General features: G+C 32.8%; 3 protein-coding genes and 1 long non-coding RNA gene across 4 annotated transcripts; 2 read left to right on the top strand and 2 right to left on the bottom strand.

Moving 5' to 3' along the window:
• Positions 1-7,859: 7,859 nt before the first annotated feature.
• LOC137809510 (uncharacterized) lies at positions 7,860-10,719 on the top strand. Its single transcript, XM_068610618.1, has 6 exons — positions 7,860-7,988; positions 8,063-8,598; positions 8,734-9,506; positions 9,631-10,214; positions 10,301-10,492; positions 10,573-10,719. Exons 1-6 carry the CDS (start codon positions 7,860-7,862, stop codon positions 10,717-10,719), a joined length of 2,361 nt encoding a protein of 786 aa, XP_068466719.1.
• A 49-nt stretch (positions 10,720-10,768) lies between these two features.
• On the bottom strand, positions 10,769-12,738 carry LOC137812302 (uncharacterized). The gene is made up of 3 exons (XR_011081246.1): positions 12,462-12,738; positions 11,133-12,359; positions 10,769-11,058 (listed from the first exon to the last, which is right to left on the bottom strand). It is a non-coding gene; the product is annotated as an uncharacterized lncRNA (long non-coding RNA).
• A 1,555-nt stretch (positions 12,739-14,293) lies between these two features.
• Positions 14,294-19,283, top strand: LOC137812303 (protein ALTERED PHOSPHATE STARVATION RESPONSE 1). Its single transcript, XM_068614231.1, has 5 exons — positions 14,294-16,018; positions 16,145-16,222; positions 16,831-17,036; positions 17,918-18,141; positions 18,285-19,283. Exons 1-5 carry the CDS (start codon positions 14,989-14,991, stop codon positions 18,949-18,951), a joined length of 2,205 nt encoding a protein of 734 aa, XP_068470332.1. The 5' UTR covers positions 14,294-14,988; the 3' UTR covers positions 18,952-19,283.
• Position 19,284: 1 nt separating this feature from the next.
• On the bottom strand, positions 19,285-25,782 carry LOC137812304 (acyl-coenzyme A oxidase 2, peroxisomal-like). The gene is made up of 7 exons (XM_068614233.1): positions 25,144-25,782; positions 24,935-25,050; positions 23,400-24,280; positions 20,815-20,994; positions 20,556-20,722; positions 20,337-20,460; positions 19,285-19,730 (listed from the first exon to the last, which is right to left on the bottom strand). Exons 1-7 carry the CDS (start codon positions 25,581-25,583, stop codon positions 19,575-19,577), a joined length of 2,064 nt encoding a protein of 687 aa, XP_068470334.1. The 5' UTR covers positions 25,584-25,782; the 3' UTR covers positions 19,285-19,574.
• Positions 25,783-26,749: the final 967 nt, after the last annotated feature.

Genomic DNA, 26,749 nt, shown 5'->3' on the forward strand with positions numbered 1-26,749 from the left:
TATTTTTAATAAAATAAAATATAAAATATTTTAGTGTTAAATTGAAATATTTTTATTATATATATATATTGTTGATATTATAATTTTATTTTATTATTTTATTATTTATAATTATATATTGTTATTAATAGTATAATTAAATATTTTTAAAATTATAAATAATAAATAAATTTATGTAATATTTAATTTTATATATTAAAATAAAATATATGCACAAGAGTATTTTAGTAAAATGCTTACTAAATCTTCACAAATTTCTTTATTCGGTGAAGAACGAAAAACACCTTCCACCTTCTCTCCACTATCAAAATCATAGAAACAGAAAAAAAAATTGGAAACAAATACATACAGTATCAGCCCATAACCAAAGTGTAAAAGATTTAATAATTAATCTAATTATTCGCACACGTAAGTTTTTTTCTTTTATTTATTCCTACTGAAAAGAATTTATATACGAACGTATGGATTAAATTTTAAAGAAAAAGCAAAGAACAATATCTATAGTTAGATTCCAATATCTATTGTTTTACTCCTATCATTTGAAGTAAATTCTCCCCCAACAAATCTCGCTAACTTCAAATTAAAAAGTACAAATTGTTTATTTTAATCTCAATTGGGATATTCACGGATACCTATAAATTCAAATGATCCAACACACACTTTGATTTGATTATTGGTTATTCATATTTTACTCAATTCAACACAATCTATCCCATTAATCATTAGATTGATTTTAGGGCTCAAAATGCAAACTCAAGACATAATTACATAACCACTTATCAACACTGGTTATTTGTTTTGTTGTGAGGTGACCAGATTTTCTACCAATCCATCTTGATTCAATGATCTAGAACGAACTTCAAAGAAATCTCAAACCACGAGATTGTTGAAACGAAACAATGCATTTTGAAGTAATTTATTAAGAAAATTATTTTTTTTCCAAAAAAGAATGTATTTTTTGTTTTCGGGAATTTTTTTTTATTTCGAAGTAGAGTATTACTATGTATTATAGAATTTTAAAGCTAAATAATATGATATATATTTTTATGTGCTTTTTGAATGATAAAAACCTATAAAATTATTATTTTTAATTCTTAGGATTATTAAATTATAACATTATATACATCAGTGCATAACAATGTATTATTTGTTATCTCAAACTACTAGTGGAATTTAGTATGTTGATTAATAAAAAATATTATAAGAAGAATATAGAAAAATATCTTTAATAGGCACTGAATACAAGATTTTAAGAGTTGTTTTTAATCAATGTAGAAGGGAAATATTACATCATGTGAGAAAAATTTACCTAAAAATACAAGTTCCCAGAAGGGATAAATAATAAAATTTAAAAGTCCTCTCTATATAGCTAAAGGATGCTATTGTGCAACAATTACAAAGAAACGAATTATTATTATAAAAAATTATTAAATAAAAATTAATTTTAGAAAAAAAAATTAATTATTATATTGAATAAATTAAATATTATTTTAAAAAATAAAACATTATTGATATTTTAATTAATTTTATTATTGATAAATAATTTTTAAATTGATCATTAATTTTCAATTAAGTTTTTAATTATTAATTTTATAATTTAAAAAAATTATAGTTAAAATCATGATAATTAATTAAATATTAATTTATAATATATTTATTAATAATAAAAATTAATTTAAATATTACTATTTTTTATTTTTTAAATTAATATTTAATATTTTTTAAAATATTTTTTTTAATAATTTATTAGTTGTTAATGAAAAAATTATTTATAGAAAGGTAAGTAAAAGTGGTTGATTGGTCCTCCAAGACTAAATTCAACTACAGTTATACACTCATATGAGCATAATAACATCTATCCAACTCATCCAATTTTTCTACTTTTAAAGTTTATACGTTTAACCTAATAAATTAGACTAGATAAACTTTAAAAATATGAATTTTGCATGGCATAATTGATTAATAAATATTAAATCATTTTTTTATTAAAAAAAATATATGGCTGACTTTATAACCACGCTTTCATTTACATGGATTGTTTCACTTTTATTCTTAATTTTTATCGTATGTTTACTATATTACTATATTTTCACTTTCAAATGTAATTGTAGCATAATCTATATATTCAAAATATTTATTTATTTTATGTTTTAGTTATACAAAATACAAATTTATTTGTATAATACACAAAACTGCAGTACTAAATAATATACGTCTTGTCTTAAACTTATATATTGATAATTTTATTTTATTTTTACCTCTTTGAAGTCTATTTTTAATTTAAATTTCATGTAAAAGTTATCCAAAATGCTACCCAATCTTTCTGATATGAAATTTTATTACCCAGAAAGTAATTCCCTGTTAACACTCTCTGCACAAACTTCATAAATAATTGTACTTTCGATTATCCAACTCAACTTTGTAATTGTTGTAAAAGCTTAACTTTATATATAGAGAATAGAAAGTTTTGAATAAGTAACAAACTGTTAATTTACTATAGATATAACCTAAAATGTAATTAAGACTTTTAATAGTCATGAGAAGGTTTATACTATTATTTAATATAAATTATTTAATTATAAATAATCAGCAGAATCTTACCAAAAATAATGTAATTAAGACTTTCAATAGTCATGAGAAAATTTATACTATTATTTAATTATAAATAATCAGCAGTAAAATTATGAATCTTAAAAAAAAAGTATGGAGTGTATCTGTCGGATAAGGAAAGTGTCTTGTTTCTATTATGCGCGAATGTTGTTTGTCCTGAAATTTCGGTAATATTGGAATATGTATTTGTAAAAAAAAAATAAAAAATAAAAAATAAAATATATATATATATATATATATATATCGTTATATTTATATATAAAGGAAATTTTTATTATAATCATTTTATATGGATATAAATATTTTTTTATTTTACTTTTATTCAATATATTTGATATTAGTATAATAGAGTATTTTGTTATTTTATATGAATTATTTAAAAAATAAAATTATTGTTTAATTTTTTAAATTAATTAATGTACAGTTTTTATAGCCAAACTAACTTCTCAACTCTTTCCTTAATTTCTTATTTCAAGACAACAACAGGAATGAAGAAAGAACATACTCTCATTCATTCTCACACCAAATTTTACATATCAAATAACCTTCATTTTCAATCACTATTTTCACTCTATTTCAAGCAACTATATTCTCGGGTAAAGTCATTATTCTTTCGTATCTTCCATAAAGTTAGTCTTAACCTTAACGTGAATATCATCACACCCTCCGATCCCAAAACTACCGATGGAAGAAGAGAAAAAGCTTGAAGAAAAAGAGATACTCAAACGAGAGAAGAAAAAAAAGAGGTTGTTTAATCAATTCATCATTTTTCTTTTACATGGTTAATAATTTTTTCTTTTCAATTTCAACTCATCCAAAATTATTTTTGTATGTATGTTAAATTTCTATTATCACAAAATATGAGTAAAAGAAAAAAAATGTGAATACACGGCGCAATTGCGTTGTGTTTCCGCTAGTTTATATATAAAGGGGATTTATCTCTTTAACTGTCATTTTATTTTATTCCCATTTTATTCTTATATTTTATTTTATTTTATTATTTTAAAAATATATGAGGAAAGATATTTGTAATTTTGTGAGAAGTTTTAATTTTATATCTCAAAAGGATAACAAAAGATATAACACTATTTTTAATTTTTTTTTTTTTAAATTCAAAACTAAACAAGCAAAGTGAGACTTGTCGAGGAGCATTCCAGCATCTTTTTCTTTCATCTTCTTTTATCCCATCAAACACCTTTTTATTTTTTGTTTTCATATTCAAAATTCAAAATACGAGAAGTCGTAGTTTTCTTTAAGAACCACGAAACCAACCAATAAGTGTTGTTTTTCAATTATAAAGTAGAAGATGGAAATGTAATGTCTGAATTTACTTCTATTTTTTATTCATTTATGCATGTATTTGGCACTGTATGATAACAATATTGTTATTATTGTGCTAACACAGATAACGTCATAAAATACATGAAAACAACAATTTAATCAAACTTATAAGAAAACTATTAAAGAAAACAAAACAAAAAAAAAATATTAGGATTTTTTTTGAATAAAAAATTGAAAGGAAAAAAAACCTACCTGATAAAAGTGCGTCGGTGAGAGTGAAAGGGGTTAGTTTATGAGACAGAGAGGACTTAGGGAAAAAAAGGGAGACACGTTAGTTTACGATGTTTGATTAAAATTTAATAAAGTAGTTCTTTTGTGAGCCGTCTATTATTAACTAAATTTGATATATCTATATCTATACATAAATAAGATTCTCTTCTCTAACTCTTTTTAACTATATACATTTTTTTTTTCTATTTTACCCTTATATCAATATTTTATTCTATTATTTTATTTTGATTATTCTATCATTTTATAATTAATATCTGTAGTTATCAATTTTTTAAAATTTAAATAAAATAATTATAAAAAATAATTGATAGAGTAGTTACAAAACAGTTTTTTTATGTTTAAATAAAAAAATTAAAAAAAGCAGTTAATAAATAGTTATCAAACAATTTTTTTAAATTTAAGTTAAATAATTACTGACAAAGGAGTTGAGAGATAAAACAGTTTTTTTTTAATATGATTGTTTTTATATTTTTTTTTACACAATTATCTTTTGATTTTATCTTTATATTAATAATATTTCATTTTATTATTTTATTAATAACATTTTTGTCAAATTTCAAGGATATTAAATAAACAATGATTATGAATCTTAAACATGTTAACTAGTTATTAAAGAAGTTATTGGTGAAGTTAGTTTCATTGACAAGTGTGAGATGTACCGGTGTGAAAACAAAATAATGGTAGTTGCATCTATATAAAGGATTGAAAGAGAAAGAAGATAAAAAATAAAAGATTAAAAATACAGGGAGCGAAGAAAATCGTGGAGACTGTAAAAGAAACCGCAATAAGCATTTGTTCATCTGTCTAGGTTGGAGAAGGCCAAAGTCACTCTCTATGAAAAGTTTAGTCTCTTATGCATTTCTGGTCATTTTCAATGTTCCATCTTCAATCAACAACAATTTTTCTTGATAGTGAGTATATGAGTGTACATGATCGAAATGAAATAACATGATAACCCAAAAGAAATAAGAGAAGATAAATGATACTCAAATGGAGAAGTGTCAGGCACATCAGCACAATGTTGCCACCAAACAATCTTTCGTCGCTGGACAGACCCACACCCCATGTACTCGGTGAATATAATTAAATGATAACAATGATTAGGTCTAATAATGTGCATCTTCATTTATCATGGTTTGAGCGTGAGCATTTTGAATAAGAATAAGCTATTATACACTACTTTGTGATAATCGATTTTATGAATGTTTTATGAACTTAAGTAAGAAAAGAGAAGAGAAGCGCGTTTTAAGGAGCCGTTGGCCAGCCTTGTGAAAATCCAAGCACATTTTTGCGTTCTGACAATCCTGACTTTACCTCCACTAACACTAACAAGTGCAACAAATATAAATAGATAAATAAATAATTAAATAATAATATTTTTTACTGTTTCTCTTTGTGCTTCTGCTGCATTGGAGAGTGATGCTTCATGTTTCAACTTTCTCACTTTTTTCAATTTTATATTTTTTATCACAAGTAAACCTTTTTCTTTTTCATATTAATAAACACCTTTTTATTTCTAACTTCTACTATTTTTTCTTTTACAAATTCTAAATAGGGTATCCAATTAACTTCCTACCTTTACTTTTATATGCGTTCTGAAATTTTATATATTTTTATTTTTATTTTAATTCAATACTTATTCAATTTTATGATCTAATTATATTATTATATTGAAACAAATATTAATTTCATCTTATATATTATTGAATTTATCAAGTTGGTCTTATATACTCTACAATTATGAGTCAAATAATAATTAAATAACTTCAAGTTCATCCTAACATAACTGGGTATTTGATATAAGATAATAATATATTTAGTTTTTTTAATTTTTTTAAAAGATAAAAGTAAAACGTTGGATTTTTTAAGGAAAACTTTATTACATATTAACAGTACAAGTTGTTAACTTTTATATTAACTAATTTAAAATTTATATAATAATAATTCTTAATTTATATAAATTATTTCACATAATAGAAGTAAATTATTAAATAATAATTAAATTTAGAGGAAAAAATAATTATTTATTATATTAATTAATTTGGATGTTATTTTAAAGATTAAAAAATTATTTATATTTAAAATGATTCTATTATAAATAAAAATTTATAAATAATTTTTAAATTAATATCTAAATTATCTATTAAAGTTTTAACTATTAATATTTTAAATTTTAAATTAATTTATAAGATTAATAAAAATTAATTTAAAATATAAAATAGTAAATAATTTAAATTTTGTTAACTTATAATTAAATATCAATTTAAAAAATATTTTATAAACTTTTATTTTAAATATTAATAATATTTTTAACTTAGGAAATAATATCTAATTTAATTAATAATAATTAACTATTTTAATATTTAAAATTAATTTTTATTTAATAATTTTCTTCTACTCAAACTTTAAAATATATAACCATTAAACACAGTTTTCAAATGTGTTAAGTTACACTACTTTCAAAATAATATATTATGTATATTTGACAATATTTTAAGATCACCAAATCAACAACTGTGGACGTTAACAAAAAAAAGTTAATTGACATTCTAAACTGTATAATGCATGGAATAAATACTTATTTCATTATCAGATAAAAATGTTTTATATGATTAAATTTTACAGTAAATAAATATTTTTAAATATATCAAATCTATTTCTAATTATATAAGAATACTTTGAATCATATAAATTATATGTGTGGTGTTAGATTACTTAAGAAGAGTGAAACTATTAAATTTCATAATGAAGTTTACAGTGTAGGAATAGACGTATAAATTATATAAAATCAAAATTATAATGATCAATACGTAAATATTTTAACATAAAATTATATTTTTCATAATAAAACAAAAAGACATGGTTGTTTATTTATTCTCTGAAAATATGAAAAATATATCAGTTTTAAATTAGTATCTAAATATTAATATACTATAAAAAAAATAGGCTTCTTCTTCCTGCAACTCCCATGTTTTTCTTCCTTCACCCCCACAATTTTAAATATTCCAACATTAACCTTGAGCAATAATTTGAAAAGGGCAACGTTCAGCCCTTCCACAGTCACTGCTCATGTTCATCCTTGGGTATCAACTGTTGTGGAGGTTCTTCATAATTGTTAGGAGCTAGGAGGAGGAGTACACAACGTTGTCGAAGTGTTGTTTGAGTTATAGAGGTAAGATTTAAGGTTTTTTTTAAGGAGCACGGTGGTTATGGAAATTTTGGGATTACCGGATATCAGGATCCGGTAATATATTCCAGATTCATGCATCCGAAATTAATTAAATTATGTGTTTCAGATGAGGGGGTGTTTCGGAAGGTAAAATGTCATAATATGTTGTTCTCCAGATTTATGAATCCGAAAGCTTAAATTTCATTACATATGGTTTGATCCGGTATTGTATTTTGTGTTATGGATTCATAAATCTGGAATGCATCACTTGCATTATGTATTTATGAATCCAAAATTGTATTTTGTGTTATGAATTCATGAATCCGGAATGCGTCACTTGCATTATGGATTTATGAATCCAGAATTGTTTTTTTGTGTTATGGATTCCTGAATCCGGAATAGTCTTTTTGAATTAAGGATTGTTGGATCCGAAATGATTTTTTTAACTTATGGATTCATGGATCCGGAATGCAATAATTTTGTTTCATTTTTTTTTATTCGTAGAAGCATGGACAGTAGTGAAGATTTTGAACAAGAATTATATGATGGTGTGAATGTGTGGGATGATGATGATATTGAGAAGTCATTATCTAAATCGAAGGGATATGAATGTACAGATGCGTTTACTACAAATGAGGTAAAGTTAAGTTTGTAAAGTATGTTTAAGTTGTTTGTTAATTAGTAAATAATTTGTTATGATAACTTTTGTAGGTATTTCGTACTCGGGATGAGCTCCTAAAGTGGGTTAGAAAAGTTGCGTTTGACATTGGTTTTTGTATTGTGATATTGAGATCGGATACTTCAACTGGCCAACGAGGAAGGAAAACATTTGTATTATTAGGTTGTGAGAGAGGAGGTCAATACAGACGATATAAGAAGGATTTACAGGTTATTGAGAGTGGAATTAGGAAATGTGCTTGTCCTTTCAGATTACGAGGGTATCCAGTAAAGAGTGGTGAAGGGTGGATATTGAAATTAATCTGTGGGTCTCATAATCATGAGTTGGCAAATACATTGGTTGATCATCCATATGTTGGTAGGTTCACATGTAGTGAGAAGTCAATGCTTATGGACATGACAGACAGTTCGGTGAAGCCTAGAAATATTTTGCTGACAATGAAAGAGCATAATGAGAAAAATGTGAGCACAATAAAACAAGTTTATAATGCACGATATATGTACAAAAAATCAGTACGAGGTGATAGAACTGAAATGCAACAATTGATGATGTTACTTGAGCGTGATATGTATGTCCATTGGTCTAGGTTTGAAGAAGGGACGAATGTTGTGCAAGATTTATTTTGAACACACCCTGATTCAGTGAAGTTATTGAATGTCTTTAACATTGTATTGATGATGGACAATACCTATAAAACTAATAGGTATAGGATGCCCTTGTTTGAAGTTGTTGGTGTAACCTCGACGGGATTGACCTTCAGTGCTGTATTTATGTTACTCGCATCAGAACGTCATCATAACTTTGTATGGGCCCTTGAGAAGCTGAAAGGTTTGTTTTTGAGATTTGATTCATACCCGAAGGTTGTGGTTAGTGATAGAGATATTGCTCTAATGAATGCAATAAATGTTGTGTTTTCCGAAACTGCTAATTTGTTATGTCGTTTTCACATTGATAAAAATGTTAAAGCTAAATGTAAAATGATTGTTCATCCAAAAGAGGCATGGGATCAAGTGATGGAATCTTGGGGAGCAATTGTTGATTGTGAAAATGTAGAGTCTTATGAGCATCGTGTTGAGGCACTTAATGTTGTTTGTTCACCATGGCCTATATTTACTGAATATGTTATTAGTACTTGGTTAAATCCACATAAAGAAAAGTTTGTTAAGGCTTGGACGGATAAAGTCATGCACTTAGGCAACATGACAAGTAACAGGGTTGAGGCTGCACATTGGAGTTTAAAGAGGATCCTTGAGACGTCAATGGGGGACTTATGCTTTTTTTGGGAATCCATTAATAAGATGATCATTTTGCAACATAATGCAATTAAATCTTCATTTGAAAAGAGTTTGCATGTAGTGAGTCATGTCTTCAATGTAACAAGATATAAGAAATTGCTTGGCTTCGTATCGAAATATGCCTTGCAGTATATTGCAGAAGAGAGTGATCGAGTTGAATATGTTGGTTTAGATAAATCTCGTAGTGGGTGCACCATCAGATCTACTCATTGCCTTCCTTGTTGTTGTGTAATTGGCTTCCTTTGGTGTGGGTAGCATACCATTGCAATCAGTGCATCTCATTTGGACACGATTAAGCTTTTTAGGTATTTCAAGTGATGATACTTCAGCAGAGTTGTCCATCCAACAAGAGTGGGTTGTCATTATGAATCGGTTCAATGAGGTTGACATGGCTGGTAAGATTAACATCAAAGCCAAATTACGTGAGATTGCCTATCCAGATAACACATATTTATGTCCACCAAGGGAGAAAGTCAAAACAAAAGGTGCACTAAAAGGGCGTCAAAGTAAATTTGGTAAATCAACGAAGCGAATTCCTTCTTACTTTGAACATGTTGATGCCATTCTTTCACAACATGATAGTTCATCTAGTTTGAAATGTAGCAAGGGATTTATTTCGGAGACTCCTCCGACCAAATCAATACCAATGCTACAACAATTTCCGGTGGGAATTCATCCTTACATTGTTGATATTGTTGATGTTAAGGCTGACGGTCATTGTGGCTATCGTGCTGTTGGTGCATTATTGGGTATGGGAGAGGAGTCCTGGGCTATTGTACGCATGAACTTGCATAAAGAACTTTGTCAATGGCGTCAAGAATATATTGATTTGTTTGACGGGGATGAACGATATGAATTTTTGAAAAATTCACTTCTAGTTGACCACATGGTAATTGTATTAATTATGAATGATGTTACATTTTCTTTTGTTTGCAGATAAGTGGATTAACTTGTTACATTTTCTTCTGTTTGCAGATAAATACAGATAAGTGGATGACAATACCAAATATGGGATACGTTATTGCAAATCGATATAATGTGATTGTTGTGTGTTTATCTCTTAAACATTCATTGACTATTTTTCCATTAAGATCCCAACCTCCAACAGATTTTAAGCATCACCGCATCATCTGTATTGGACATGTTCATGGAAATCATTTTGTTCAGGTTTGTTAAACTTCATTATCAATGAATTTTATGAATCATAGAAAAACATAATTAATGACATTGCTTACAATTTTTAACAGGTTCAATTGCAAGAAGGTTTCCCAATTCCACCAACAGATATTTTATGGTCTACTTATTGTTATCCAATTGCCAAAACATGGTGTTCATATTATATTAGTCGGATGCAAATGTTTACACAAATTATGTCCATTAGACGATATTTATAGTTGTAATTGTATTGACAAATGAATATGTTAACATTCTGACTATCATAAATGCGGAAGAAGAATTGTCTAATTTCATAACCAAAGTGTTCATTCATCAAATTAAAAAATAATTGTAAACTAAGTCTTTGTTCACGAAATTACAAAACATAACAACAACTAAAATGATGATGATCATCATCGCCCGTGTCGTCGTCTGCGGACATACACAGACATGTCCTCAGTGGCTGATCGGGCTAGCATCAAGGCTGTTTGTGTCCCTTCCCATGCAGGTGAATACTCGGTTAGATGACCATCATCTATAATCAACTGCAAGGTGGATGCTATTCTTCTACAAAGACCCTATAATTATAAACAAATTACATTAATTGCAATTGAGCATGTATTATTTAAATAAGCAAGTAATAAGTTCTTACCACTGCGGGATGCTCAGAGATAGTATCATTCCCGCCCTGACGTCGTCCATTATGGGTAATCACCGGAGGTCGATTATCCTCAGCCATCTGGATGATATATGGGTGTGATATAGACCGAAACCACTCCAAATATGCAGGAACACAGGTTCCAACATCAGCTGCTAATACTGCACCCTGTACGAGGTTAGCATTAAAATCTAACCATCGATGGTCGATATCAGATGTGGATGGATCGCCATGAGGAACGGTGGTTGGGTGACTAGGGATACATTGTATATATCCAAACTGTCTGAGTACACGTTCAGGCAAATGCATTTGCCTACAACCCCTCAACCGAATGTACCCTGCAAATAATGAAATCCACTCAAAAGGACGCACCGCTCTATGCTCTTCACAGGACATCCATTGAACAACACCTACACAAAGGCTATCTAATTGCATCCGAACTGAGGCAAGTGTGGACAACCTACTCCCGACCACATATTTCATACACCGCGGCTGATCCTCAACATAGTCATCCTGAAGCTGTCAGTGCCCAATACTCGGAAAGTGCTCATATATCCATGATGAAAATAACGTGACATACCCAGCTAACTGTCTAGTATTTGCATATGAACCATCTCCCAACTGCTCATACATGTGGGTTAAAGTAGCTGTTGCCCACGAGTATCCTCCGCTGTGCCTTAAATCTACAAATAATACCAAGTAGGATACACTAACCGACGTAGCACTCTTATATGCAAAGATGGTGCAACCTACTAGGTGTAGCAAATATGCCCGTGCAGCAATAGTCCATTGTCTCCTGGTACATGCGTCCTCATACATCTCCCTCAACCAGCTTAGACGCACATGTCCACCCCTACAATGACGAGTCTCAACAGCTGCTACTCCCCGATCTACACGAAGTGAATCAACAAGCAAATCGGTTGCCGCAGCTGCATCCAAGCTCGGATACGTGTAGAATTGCCCCATAATTGGGAGGTGCAACAAATTCGACACATAATCCAATGTAATGGTCAACTCACCTACAGGCAGATGAAATGAATTTGTCTCTGGGTGCCACCTTTCTACAAAGGCACACAACAGTCTTTTGTCTATCGTGTCATAGCTTGCCCCGACAAGTGCAGCTAAACCTGACAACTCCACTGCAGGTAGTATCCGAGGATGAGGAGCACCCATCTTATTCATTTTTCGGCCATGAGACACCAATTTTAACTCTCCTCCATCCTAATTTAACCAACCAAAATCATATAAAATATACAATTTAATCAACGCAAATCATATCAAATTAACAGGGAACAAGTATCATATTACAACATATTTACTTACCACACCATTTCATAATTGCATGGCCACATGGGCTTCATAACCTGTCAACAGTGTCCTATCCCGTGGACCTCTGGGATAACCTTCATCTTTTACTTCAGGTGTGTCTTCATCCTTCACCTCCATTTGGGGTTCAGCTTCTTCAGGTTCAACATGTTCTGCATCTTCATGTTCAACATGTTCTTCATCTTCATGTTCAACATGTTCTTCATCTTCATTCACATGTCTTCTTCTAACAGAGGCTGTGGGACGTAGACGATCACCTTGTGAACCTCCACCCCTAGTCTTCACCATTTTTGTTCAATTACACCATTCAAAGTCACCAATATTCATTTAGTCACCAATATTCACCCCTAGTTGCATGATGTTGACTTTCAAAAGTATGTTTGCACACATTATCCAAAGATTCACTAAGACTTAGTTGGGAGAAAACTACGATATTCAGTCATATTCTTTAATTTACACAAGGTTAGGTTTCATAATCAACATGAAACCAATAATAAAGTTAACTAGCATACAAAATTAATCATAAATATAGCCAAGCCCACTCAAGTGAGAGTACAATACTATATAATACTAAGCAAAACACTACAAAACCTTGACCCAATACAATTGTTGTTTAGTAATTCGAGTAACACAAACACAAACAACAACTCATTAGTCCGGACACATCAATCCGATACAATAACGGATCCAAAAATTTGGTAGCTTACCGGATCCATAAATTCAAAAGCTTACCGGATCCCGAAATCCGGAACATTCCCGAAATCATAAATTCAGGATTTTATCGGATGCATCAGTTCGGAATGTGAAAAAATGATTACGGAAACATAAATCCATGGAAAAAACGGATGTCTAAATCCGAAAACAGAGAAATTTACTTGCCTTTACCAAGAGAAGGAAGAAGAAGCCTCACAAAAAATGATTGTGTGAGATTCAAAGGAGAAGAGGAAGAGGAAGAGGAATGTGGAGGTGTCGCCGCTGCTATGGAAGAGGAAGAAAATTGCGCGCGTAAAAATCAGAACATCAACACTGCCTTGAGTTTAGGGCTTTTTTAGATTAGGGATATGTTTGGAATTTTAGAAACTAATGAGGGTGATTTCGTCTTTGGCGGTGCAGGAAGAAAAAAGTGGGGGTGGAGGAAGAAACAGAACTTCCGTTTTTCAAGTTCCTTACTGACAAGTTCTTATATATTATCATTAAAGTATATTTTACTCTATGTCTAAATTGAAACTGTATATTTTACAAAGTTCTTATATATTATTATTAAAATATATTACTGTCACTATTATTAGTATTAGTATTTTTTTTCAATGTAATGAATGAAAAGTTAGAAAAGTGAAAGCAAACACAGGGACCGAGGTTCATGAGTGTGGTAGAAAAGTTATCTGCAGCATATCCAATCACTTAGGTACAGGAGTTCCTTAAAAAAAACAAATTTGAGCATTGTCTAAAATTTTTTAGTTGATACTGTAAAATTTAAGAATAAAAAATAATATTTTGTATGGGTTTATAGTTAAGAGTAAATAAAAAATAAAAATCATAAATTATTTAAAGTTTATTATTTTTATTAAAATAAATTAAGTATAAATTACTTTATTAGTGATGTGATATCATTAGTTAATAAATCATATTTTTTTGTGTTAGGGTAAGAAATTTCATTTTATTTGAAGTGCGTTTCACTGTGTAACTTATTTTAAAGATTTTTTCAATAAATTTTATTTTACTTTAAGTATGTTATATTGTGTGGCTTTATTTTTTTAAATAAAAATGTTTTAATAAATATATACTGTTGCAGTTGAATTTATTTATTTTTAAATTCCAGACCAGCTCTTGTGACCCACTGGATCTGAGTAATAACTGCTGCAGAATTACTGGAAGTGGTTCACCATTTTTGTTTGTTTCTCTTTTTCCAACTTTTTTCCATCTCTGCACTGCACAATGCTCCTTGCTCATTGCCCGGGCCTTCTCTGCAGAATCCCTGCTACAAGCTTATTTCATACATACTCATAAACTACCACCACACACTGCTACGCTTCAGGTTTCCCTTGAAGCCTTTATTTTGATGACTTTTACCTACCCTCATTTTCTCTGTCTCTCAGAAACTAGCTTAATAACTTTACCACCACCAATTCTCTTTCTTTTCCTTACCTGCCTCTAACAAAGGGTCTTGTCCCTTTCCTACTACCCTAAGACCTCTCATTTCCACAGTTGCTGCATCACCATGCAACCTGGGTGCTCACTGCTTCTCTGTTCACCGCTGTCTGAAATATAATAAAGATCACATTTTGACCAAGGAGGTTTTGCTTTTCCAGCTGTCGAGGTGAAAGGTGATGATATCTTAGTTTTCATCCTCATTGGGTTGTTTTGTTTAAATTTTTTTAAAGTGGGCCTTTTCCAATGTGGTGTGAGATTATGAATGTGGAGCTATGAAGAAATATTCATGGATTGTGGTGAGGGTTGTCAAAATACAGCCTTTTCTATGAATGATCAGTGAATAGATGTAATCTAATCTGATAAAAGGGGGGAAATGGGTGCTACGAACTCAAGAGCAGAAAAGAATGAAGCTTTGAGTTTGTGCAGGGAAAGAAAACGGTTCATCAAGGTAGCTATTGATTCAAGGTATGCTTTAGCAGCTGCACATGTTTCGTACATTCAATCTCTTCGAAATGTTGGCACTGCTCTCCGTAGGTATGCTGAGGCAGATGTAGTGGTAGAGTCATCTCTGTCTATATCTGACAAAACCCCTTCTCAAACTAGTTACCCTTCTCCATCACCTTCACATGTTGCTGAGGTTGAGGTTTCGGAGTCACCTTTGCACAATGAGAGTCCTCTTTCGCCACCTGTGGCCACCACTCTCAGTTACATGAGGTCAGGGGGTAGTGCTGCTGTTACTGTTACTGTCAATGCTTGTGGAAACATCAACTATTTGGATGATGAATCCACTGTGGTTCCAATGCCTCCACCTCCACCACCTCCTCCTGAGTCAGGTGCATCTTGGGATTTCTTTGATCCGGGGGAGGATAGTGAGAGCTTCAGGTTTGCGGTGCATTGCAGTGAGTCCAGAGAGTGTAGGGATGAAGAAAATGGAGATCAATGGTTACATATTGGTTCAGATGGGCATTGCATGATGCAACCTAATCTGGATGAGAAGTTTGGAAAGTTCAGCAGTGATGCAATGGGAAATGAGGGTGGCAATTGTTATGCACCCTACCTTGATCATTCAATTGTTTCAAGAGGAGTTGAAGGTGGCAAACAAATGGTTGATGGAGAAGTGGAAGAGATAGAGTTGCCAAGTGTTGCCGGTGAAGTAAGCCCGGTTGTTGCACACAAGGGTGCTGGTGGAAGATCCAGTTCAAAGAAGGAGAAGAACATGGTTGGAAAAAATGTGTGCACAGAAAGAGAGGATCCTTCAGAGTTCATCACCCACAGAGCTAAAGATTTTCTCTCTAGCATAAAGGATATAGAGCATCGGTTCATTCGAGCTTCCGAATCTGGTAGGGAGGTCTTGAGGTTGTTAGAAGCAAACAAGATCAAGGTGGGATATTCTGAAGCAAAAGGTAATTTCTTGATATGATATTCTGTTTTCCGGATGCTAAACTTCGTGTGAATTTTGTATCTGGTAGTGCAAGATACAACTGGTTAGTCTTCTTTATTATTACTAATCTGCTGCTGTCTTCTGTTAGTGAAATCATCTACTGTGGCTATGCTGTCAGCTTTCCAGCCTGTTTGTTGCGGTGGAAAGGCTTCCCCTGTTTTCCAGGGTAAGTTGTGTTGATTCTGTAATTAGACACCGATTAGTGACTAATATAGTCTGATTTAGTCCTAAATATTAAATCCTTCATGATTTGGGTTTGCTAATTATTCTTTGGGTTAGGTTTGTTACTCTCTTGAAGATTTCTAGATGCTTGATTAGCTCTTGTTAGTTTCTCCATCTCCTAACAAATGAAATGAAACTCTTCTGGATGTCACAAACTGTTAGATTCTCAATTTTCTGAATGTTGTAATATTGGTGATGAATATGGTTTCTTAGTTCTTACATCTTGGATTAAGGTACTTTTTGTCTGAACCAACCTGCAGTAAAGTCCCTTTCAATTCGTGAGGTTTAAATTTTGTCAATTAATAAATAATGGTTAGCAGTAAAGGTAAGCCATGTTGGCTTAAGGTTTTACTGTGTAATGAGTTTGAGAATAAAGTGGCATACAGTATTGTTTTGTATTTGAAACAATCTATCTTTTTAAGTTCAATATTTCTCAAATTTTTTCTTGGCTAGTTTTTACTATTTAACTGTGAGGTCACTGTTTCGGTTGAATGTCAAAGTTTGATTCTTTAAAGATTAATATTTATGGAATAACGATTCTTTTTTTTGCAGAACCTGCCCAAAAAATTATAAGTTGGAAAAGGACAGCATCTTCTCGGTCATCCTCATCTAGGAATGCTTTGGCTACAAAATCAAAGGAAGATATTGATGATAGTGGAAGTGACTTTGTTGAAGAAGTCTGCATGATTGCTGGAAGTCATTCTTCCACCCTTGACAGACTATATGCATGGGAGCGAAAACTCTATGATGAAGTAAAGGTATTACAAGTTGCATAGAAACTAATAGTCAAGGGACTATGGTGAAAACAATGAAGTATTCACATTAAATTGTGGCTTAAATGGATAAACCTGACGCTGCCTGATATATGAATATGCTAATTTACATATTAAGCAATTGGAATCTAATATCTTCATAATATCCAGTGAGTGAGTCGATTACATCCGAGTTCCTTGGACATTTATGCCTATAGCAGAGGCCACATTGAAACCATAATCTGTGGTTATCTTTGAGATGCTGGTTATTAAATGATTGGGTTTAAGACATGAAAAATTATGATCCCATGTTCCTTGGAAATTCTTGGGCAGATAATGCCTAGCCTACTTCTGGTATTTGAAAATGCATAACCAACATAATGTTAATTTGCTGTGCTTATTCTCATTTCAGGGCTAATTTTGTATATATCTTATGGTGTTGTAGAGAACTGCATACAAAACAAGTTGTATAAAGATTTTCTTTTCATTCATTATTCATTGGGAATCTGGTGTAGAAATTAAAAATAACGTTGTTAAACTATTGTAGCAGAAAATTACTGCATTCTCCATTTGAATCAAATCTTAGTAATATTTACCTTAAATAATACCTCACTACTTCAATTCAAATTCTCGGGTGGGTTCATGCAATTTGTCAACAATAATCAAAGTAAGTGTCGCCTGTAATTTACTCAAACCGTTTGACAGATAAATAACTGATACTAGCCCAAATACGCCGTTATTCCTTTCTCTCCAAATGATTCCTTTCAAGGGGACGAGAGTTATTATTTTGTCATCAATGTGTGCAATGTGTGTGCTTGTTAAGTGTATTGCACCTGTTTTGTGTCTTTATTCCTTGATACTTTTGACCACTTATTGTCTGTCTGCAGGCTAGTGAATCCATCATGAAGGAGTACGATCGAAAATGTCACCAGCTTAGGCATCAATTTGCAAAAGATCAAGGCTCTCATGTGATTGACAAGACCCGGTCAGTTGTGAAGGATCTGCATTCACGGTTAAGAGTGGCTATATATTCTGTTGATTCAATATCTAAACGAATTGAGAGAATGAGGGATGAAGAATTGCTCCCACAACTTTTGGAATTAACAGAAGGGTGAGTTAGAGGTTCTGGATTTTACATGATATTATTGTTGAAATTTACTATCTGCTAATTTTAAACAACTATTCCTTGCCAGTTGAGTGTTAAAGCTATGAGCCTATAACCACTAATGACTTGAGAAACTACTGGTTGTGCAGATTGATCAGAATGTGGAAGGCCATGCTGGAATGTCATCATGCACAGTACATCACCATCTCCCTGGCATATCATTCAAGGAGCTCAACAGGAACATTGTTGCAAGGAGAAGTGCGCCGAGAGATAATGAGCCGGCTTCTAGAAGAAGTTGAGTTGTTTGGTCTGAGTTTTGCTAACTGGATTAACAGCCTCACTTCATATGTGGAAGCTCTCAATGCATGGCTGCAAAACTGTATACTGTTACCAAGGGAACGTTCCAAGAGCAGAAGACCGTTCTCCCCTCGCAGACTTCTGGCACCGCCTATATTTGTCCTTTGTCGGGACTGGTCTGCTGGGATCAAGGCTTTACCCTCTGAAGAACTGAGTGAGGCAATCATAAACTTTTTGTCCGATCTTCACCTGCGGACCGAGCAGCACAATGACCAACTTCTCAGGAAACAGGATTCTACAAATGCAAGAACTGCAGAAACCGAGAGCAAAACTAATGAAGATAATGAAGATGAGTCCGCAAATTTGAGCTGTATTCATGCAAGATTAACCAAGGTTCTTGATCGACTTACGAAATTTTCTGAGGCATCATTGAAAATGTATGAAGATACCAGGCAAAAAAGTGAAGCTGCTCGAAATGCATATCATAATTGCAGAATTATCAGGGCTGAGAAAGTTTAATTTTCAAGTATATGAAAATTTTCTGCTGTGCTTGCTTGACATTAATTTATATAATTGGAAAACGTCCAAAAACAATTATAAACACATGATCATGAGCCTGTTGGAAAAAGAAATTTGAGATGAAAAAGAGGTGTTAGTGTCTGTAACTGAGCTTTCAGTACATGTTATGATGATGACTAGCAAAGCCTGTCTTGTTTTTGTTAGTAGAATCTTGTGGTACTTAGCTGGGGGTGTTCGAGACACTATCCTCCATTTTTATTTTTTTTCCATGCATGTGGATCATTGAAACTGCATCCATTGGCATGACAGCGTAATTGATTAAATTCTCATTACTTTGGTGTCGACGTTGATTTATTATTTATAAATTAATTTCTTTTTACACATAAAATTGACACAAAATCAACTATACCTTTATAAATATCTATATACAATCATTTTTTATTTCCACAGATAATCTAATCTTCAACTGAAACTTCATTGCATGACGCTTCACTTATGGCTGTGCAGAGTATGGCGATCTTGGTGACGAGCAACCACTGGTATGCCACAATTTTAACACTGGGCCAAAAGAATTATAGTGTAATTCCCAAAAGAAAATATGAATCTTTTTGCGCCCTTCGTTATTAAAATCCCACATATTGTGTGTACTGAGAGTAAGCTCCTGAGCGCTTGGCAATAGGGGCCCGTGTAACATGATCCGGAAGATCAAATGCATCCACAAGTTCCCTTGCAACATTCCTCACTTGAAAACTAAGATACTCCGCAAGTTTATGGATAGCCTGTGAAATGAAAAAACTTCAATATCCAATAATAAAATTACAGCGTAAAAAAAGGCAAGGTCCTTGCATATCCATCCTCAGACAAATGCACTACTGTTATCTTAAGGTTTAAAAGTGATTGCCAAAGACCAAAACTTTTTAACAAAGCCAGCTCACGCTCATTATTGATTTATGTTTTGTAGAGCGAGAGGGAAAAAAGTGTATCGACATGAAATCTTCATATCCCAAATCTTATTTTCCTTATTATTGAAATTTCTCACGGGTAAGAAATGAAGTTAAAAAAAAGTGCTTAAGTAGTTAAACAATGAGCGACATTGCCCATTATTGGATAAAAATGTCATTCAAGGTTTCTAACGAAGGTTATTCAAATTTTCATGAACATCATTCACTTTTGTCCCTAGCAGACCTAGTACTCTGCACGTAGGTTTTTACTAGTTATTCTTGCCTTTTTAGAACGGTTCCCCGTAGTGGTTATTACACCATTCATATTAAGGGTTTCTGAGCTGTTAGGAAAACTAGAAACCGATCATTAATTTGTGTCACTTGAGCATTAATTTCTTTTTCAAAACATTACACCAATTTTATTTCAAGGAGATTTGTCTATACCTTAGCTTTGTTAGGAGCCACATAGTCAACATTTCGATAGGTTCCAATGTCATTCCATATTCGATCCAGAGCATAAAGATCACACACGAGCTTCAGAGCAGCTTGCGAGCTTGGATCGGGACAGCTGGCACATATATAGGTCAAGATAAAATTGGATAAAACGCACAAACTAAGTATACAAAGGAGATAATACACAAGTACAAGGAACTACGAAAGCACCTCTGCACGGCTTCAATAAATTTAGCAAGGATGACTGATTCAATATGTGACTCTGCAAGTGTCAAAAGGTGATTTAAACATCTATTCCATGCACCAAACTCCCCAAGGGATTTAGAATGCTTTCGGAGTCGTACAGCAACACTTTGAAGTAATCTAGATGTTCGATACTGCAGAGTAAAAGTCAATATAAATTGTTGATTTACTTGTGTCAGCATGAACAATGTTTAGTCATTAGTCAAGGAATGAAGATAATACTCACTCTGAAGGCATCCAATTGAAATTTAGGATCTCGTAAATGATCTCCGCCTTCCCACCGAGAAGTAACCGGATTTGGCTGTGACAGATAAGTATTCATGGATTCTCTCAAGTAGTTCCATGTCACAGCCAAAGTTCCTCCTGTGAACTTTCCCTTGTATTGTTTCAAAAGATCAGCTGCAACCTTTATTTGTAAAGGAAAAATACAAACATATCAGTTAACGTGCTTCCAATACAAGAACAACAAAACCAAACAAAATGCATAGTGCATGGCCTTAGAGATGTAAAGCTACAGTTGCCATCAGACAAAGGTTAAGCTTTTCCATAATTCCTCGCGGTTTTAAGTATGAACTTGTACCCTCCCCGGGATCCCATCCATTGCTTGTACTCTCATTGTGTTTCACACTTGAGACTAGAGAACTGTGTACCTTTCCCAGGATTGGATACTGACCCTATCCATCAATTGTAGCCTTGTCATGCTTGGCAGCACTTGAGGCTACGCACTCTACTTGGGATATGTTACTGATCCGATCCAGAGTCAATAACTTAGAATCCTTTGCAACTAGCAACTATTACAAAGGTCGGATATCACGACACCTCTATCCGATAGTTAAGGATCAAACTGTCAATCAAGATCTCAGGAAGCATGACGCTGGCCCAATATCTAATATACACAGAACGAATATGAGGGATCTTGGCACAATAGAGTATATGGTGTAATGTCTGTAGCCTGAATATGTCAGTCTGGACTGGCTGGTTTGGTAGGATAAATAAGGGGGATCACGGGCCAAAGGTAGGTTTTTATCATCTTACTTTTTAAGAGAGAACACAATTTGAACGCCCTAGCTTCTGTCACCTTGATCTACAAGGAGATTTGTCCTAGAACAAGATCTATTTAAAGTGATGGTGCAAAAATATCTTTCTACCAGCAATCAAATAACTCAATGGATTATTTTATTAGATTGCTTTGGCATTTTCATTTGGAGACTAACAAAAGCAAGACCCGGAAAAGCTTTAGCAATAGTTAACATCAGAAGAATGCAAATGACCGAACAAGGTTAAAGTGGTATTCAATCCAAAGTAAGGGCAAACCAGTTGCAAATAATTCCAACCAGCTGCAACTTCCCTTTATTGTTCTTTTATTTGAGCAAAATTTCGAAGAGGCTTTGTTCATTGATAGGAACTTGGATATTATGGGGTGTTTAGGTCACACATTGAGCAGAATGGGATGCTCATTGTAGTATGCGGTTCTCCCCCTTAATAGCTAATCTTTTAGGGTGAAGTAAATGCTTTGGGTGCTCTCCAACTAAATTTGATAGATATCAAAAAAATAATGAGTACAATACTGGAAATTCACTGTATCAACTTAATTCAGTTCTGTTGCAAAAGTGATACATGATCTGATCAAAGGAAAACTGCAGATGAAATATAATACTTGACAGTTAAAGAGGTGTGCCTATTCTCTCCTGAAAATCCTTGCTCATCTTTTTTCTGGCATTTTCTATTCTGCTAATTTATGAGTTAAAATTTAATATTTATATTAATTTTAATTTTATAGATTTTAAAAGAAAACAGTTTACATTTGAAAATTTGAAATTCAAAGAACACATCACATACCATTATCACAATAGGTTCCACCAAACACAACTGCATTCTCATTTTGCTAAATCTAACTGCTATAGTGTAGAAGACAGTAAATACATTTGTTATACGGGAGGCACCAACCAAACACAGACACTGATTTAAATGACCGAGTTCTAAGGCCCTTCTTTCCAAATTGGATATCTGATTAAAACATACCAACAAACTACTTATAAACGTAGACTCGGGCGGAGCGAGTGGGATGGCCGAAGGGAGCCACAACCACCCCAACATTTAGAAATTCAATTACTATACATGTATAAAAATTAATATGGGTCCTTCTTATTGACATTGAAAGATAAGTGGCTTATTGATGGTCTTGTATTTTATACATTTCATCTCTTTTTCGAAAATAAGGGATGCCATGTTTGTATTTTGTTTTGAGAGGGTTGTTGCTAATACTTCTACTTTCTTGTATTTTCTTTCCATTAGCCATTGGGTGTTGCACCTATGTACTACTCACACTGATTAGTTACTATCTCATATACTCAATATAATTATATATTTAGTGTGTACATTAGAAAATTTATTAAATTTTATTCATATATAATGAATATCAAAATTTAATTGTTCTTTTTAAGTTATGATATTTTAAGTTGGTCACCCTAATCTAATTCCTGACTTCCCCCATGTAGGCTGGTTATTATTATCTGAGCGAAAATAAGGCCCAACCAGCTGCAACTCGCCTTTATTTATTGTTCAGGTATTTGAGCAAAATCCCAATTCAGCTTTGTTCACAATTCCCTACAGCACAGAGGTGCAGAAGAGTGCAAATATCTTTTTTATATGGGAAGCAACAAACATAGTCCCAGATTTAAATGAATGAATTTTAAGACCATTATTTCCTATTTTATGTTGGTTATCTGATTAAACATACCAATAAGCCTAATTACAAAGGTAAGGGGGTATTAAATATTAAAAGTGAGAGTTAGGCTTTGGTAAAAAAACCTGTTGAAGCAGAACTGTGTTGTCTCCTTCAAATGTCTGAAAAATGTCATGATCGTTCCTCAAAATACCAAACCGGTTTACAGCAGCATAACCATGACCTCCACAGGCTTCCCTACAGATGCTGAGTGACTTTGCAGTATAGGATGTTATATAAGCCTTTAGACCGGCTGATAGAGCATGGACATCTGCAACTAATTCTTCATCATTAGTTTTTTTCATTTGAGAGTATTTCTCCACCAAAGTTGTTGTTGCAAAATAAAAAGCATACGTTGAAGCAAGCATTGGCATAAGCTTGTGCTGTTGAGACTGGTAATCAAGAATACTAACTTCAGGTTGGTTTGGAGGTCCAAATTGCTGACGAAGTAGAGAATATCTGATGGCAATTGTGGCCGCAACCTTCAGGACACTTACTGAAGAATATGCAAGACCTACCCTACCACCAACAAGTTCACCTAGAGTTGCACCAAATCGCTTATTAACTGTAGGAAGACTACTTGTGTATTTTCCATCACGGGAGACATCTCCAAAACGGTTTAGAAGATTGTCTCGAGGAATTCTTACCGAGCGGAATCTCAATGCTCCATTATCCACACCATTGAGGCCAACTTTATGGCCACAATCATGTATCTCAATCCCAGGGAGTGGTTGATGGGTCTTCATATCCCTTATTGGAACTATGAAAGCATGGACACCCATGTCAGTAACTCCTTTGGTGTCATAAGTGGGTAATTTCAACCTAGCGAAAACAGTGGCAAACTTTCCATGCACTGCAGCATTACCAATCCACCATTTGATGGCACCATCATTTGGTGTGTCAATGATAAATTCATCAGTGATTACATCAAAGGTGGCAACAGTTTGGAGGCCCTGCACATTTGAACCTTTTAAAAGCACAAAAAGGTAAGCAATTTAGAAATGTGTACCTGTGGTGGTAGCATGTTTGAGTAAAATTCCAAGGAAAAAAAAAGACTCACAATCCAAAGTAGTTTAAGTTGGGAATGGAAAACAATCTAACTAAGGAAGCAAGGGTTGTTGGTTAAAGACTTGAACTCACTTTACTGGCAATTGAACATACATGAAAACTGCCATTTGTTAGATTATATCAAATAGGGTTCAGTGACATCTTACATTTAGCAGTTTATATTTTTATTTCTTAGTATTCACAAATAATTACAAAATTAAATATTGTTTTCACTTTTATTACTTAGTTTTAAAGATATGTAAAAGAGTAAACAGAGTCCCTGTTATAAATGCTTCTGTACAAATCCCTGTGTTTTATCTGTCCATAGAAATTGTTGTAAACATTTTAAAATTATTTGTAAACACAAAAACCTTCTCTCATATCAATCAAGCCTCTCTACCCTAAATTGATGGCTACATTTCTTTACTACGAGTTACAAGTTCAACAGTGTCCTCATAAGTTCACTCCATCATCACGAGTCAGTGACACTAACCAAACCAATGGAATGAAAAAACAAAGCACACAATTACAGTAGTCAACAACTTCACCGACATAAAGAAAAAGATGGCATTACCATGGTGAAGCTCGGTCATAGCAAAACAACCGGGGTAGTCCAAGTTATCAATCCCATCAAAGTACTTGTCCTTATGCTTCTTTGTCCCCAAATTGAGAACAGAACCACCCCAAAGACTGCGCAAGAAGAGTAGTCAACAAAAACATGCACACTAACATGAATGAAAAATAGACTCATTCCATTTGACATTAGCGAAAGCAGTGAGTTACCTGTACTGGACCCCCATCTTGATCCCGAGCGACATGTCAACACTTCCAACTGCTTCCAAGATGGCGAAGTACTTGGCGGGCTCGTTGACCACGTAACGGAGGGGTCGAATCCCCGCTTCTCTGACGAGTCCCGTTAACTGCTTCATGCACAACTCTCGATGTTCGTCTTTCGAGATCTCAACGGGCGTTTGAAGGTGCGGATTGGCGTTGAAGTAATCGAGCACCTTCTCCTGAATGTCCCAGTGCTTACCTCGTATGTAACTCGACAGAGATGGCGTGTCCACGCTCAGCTTCCCTCGCCCGCCGCACGCTGCCATCTCCAACTGCTCCGCCGCCACGCAGGCGACGGGGTTCAGGTGCAGGGTCAGCCTTCGAATTCTCCGCTCTGCTTCGGAGGCTGGCTCGGAGTCGGAGTTGGGTTTGGAGTTTGAAATTTGCATTTTGGTTTGGAGGAATTGGAGAGAAGAAGGAAAAAGTTGTTGGTATTGTTGTTGTTAAAGGACGAGGAATGTGGTGGGGCTTAAGGGGGTGTTTGGTTGATTTTTATGTTGGATTGGTGATGGTCGTTATCCAAACGTGGCTTTGAAGCAACTATGGATAAACTCGGAATTTGTCAGATCTCCAACGTTTCTTACCAACAAAATTGTCATCTTATCATTTATTTAACTTTAAATGTTAAAGTAATTGTTTTTTGCTCTTTCTTCTTTTTTATTTGTTTAAATTATAAAAAGTTTTTTTATATATACTTTTAGAATTTTAATCATATTTTTTATTATATGTTTAGCCTTTACAAAAAAAATTAGGATGTTTTAAATGAACTCAAAATCATTATATTTTTAGATTCCTGTAACGTAATCTTAAAAGACATTAAAAGAATGAGTTGTAACTAATTAATTTAAAAAATTCAAATCATTTTAAATGTTGATAAATTTTGAATATAGTGTTATATATGTATGAATTTTTAATTTATTTGATGTTTAAAACGTGCTGTTATATTTTGTTAAAAAATGAAAATTATTTAAATTGAACCGTTTCAATATAATGCAGAACAAGATAGAATTTTTCTATTTTTTTTTTAAAAGGAAACACAGAATTGGTTTATCTTTGAATGTTCTTTGTGAAGAAAAAACAAAAAAAACTACATGGCTGTGACTCACACGGAATCTTTTGTCTCTTTAACACGTTACATCAAGAGTCAACTTTCTTGCACGCATATTCACACAGTCATTAATACAATATGTTTTGTATTAATAAATTTTAAGAAAAAAATTAAATATTAATAACGAAAATCAATTTAATACATAATTAAATATTGATGTTCGTCTTTCTTTTCTCCTTTGTACATGGATGCTCACTTGAAAATATCATTAAATATCACTAAAAACCACGCATTTTTTACACATAACAAAGATAACAAGGTAAAATAACACAATCTAAGTAAATTTCATTTATGTTCTTTGCAACTCACCACGGAAGAAAAAAGTAATTGTACCATCCCGGGAGCATACCCGGTGTTGGGTCGACCGACCGATGCCAACTGGGCCAGCATGAGACATTATTGATCTAGGCCTGATGCATCGAAGCCGACTGTTTCTTCCTGCACCTT

The sequence above is a fragment of the Phaseolus vulgaris genome, chromosome 2 (genome assembly GCF_000499845.2).
Source record: "Phaseolus vulgaris cultivar G19833 chromosome 2, P. vulgaris v2.0, whole genome shotgun sequence".
NCBI classification, from domain to species: domain Eukaryota; kingdom Viridiplantae; phylum Streptophyta; class Magnoliopsida; order Fabales; family Fabaceae; genus Phaseolus; species Phaseolus vulgaris.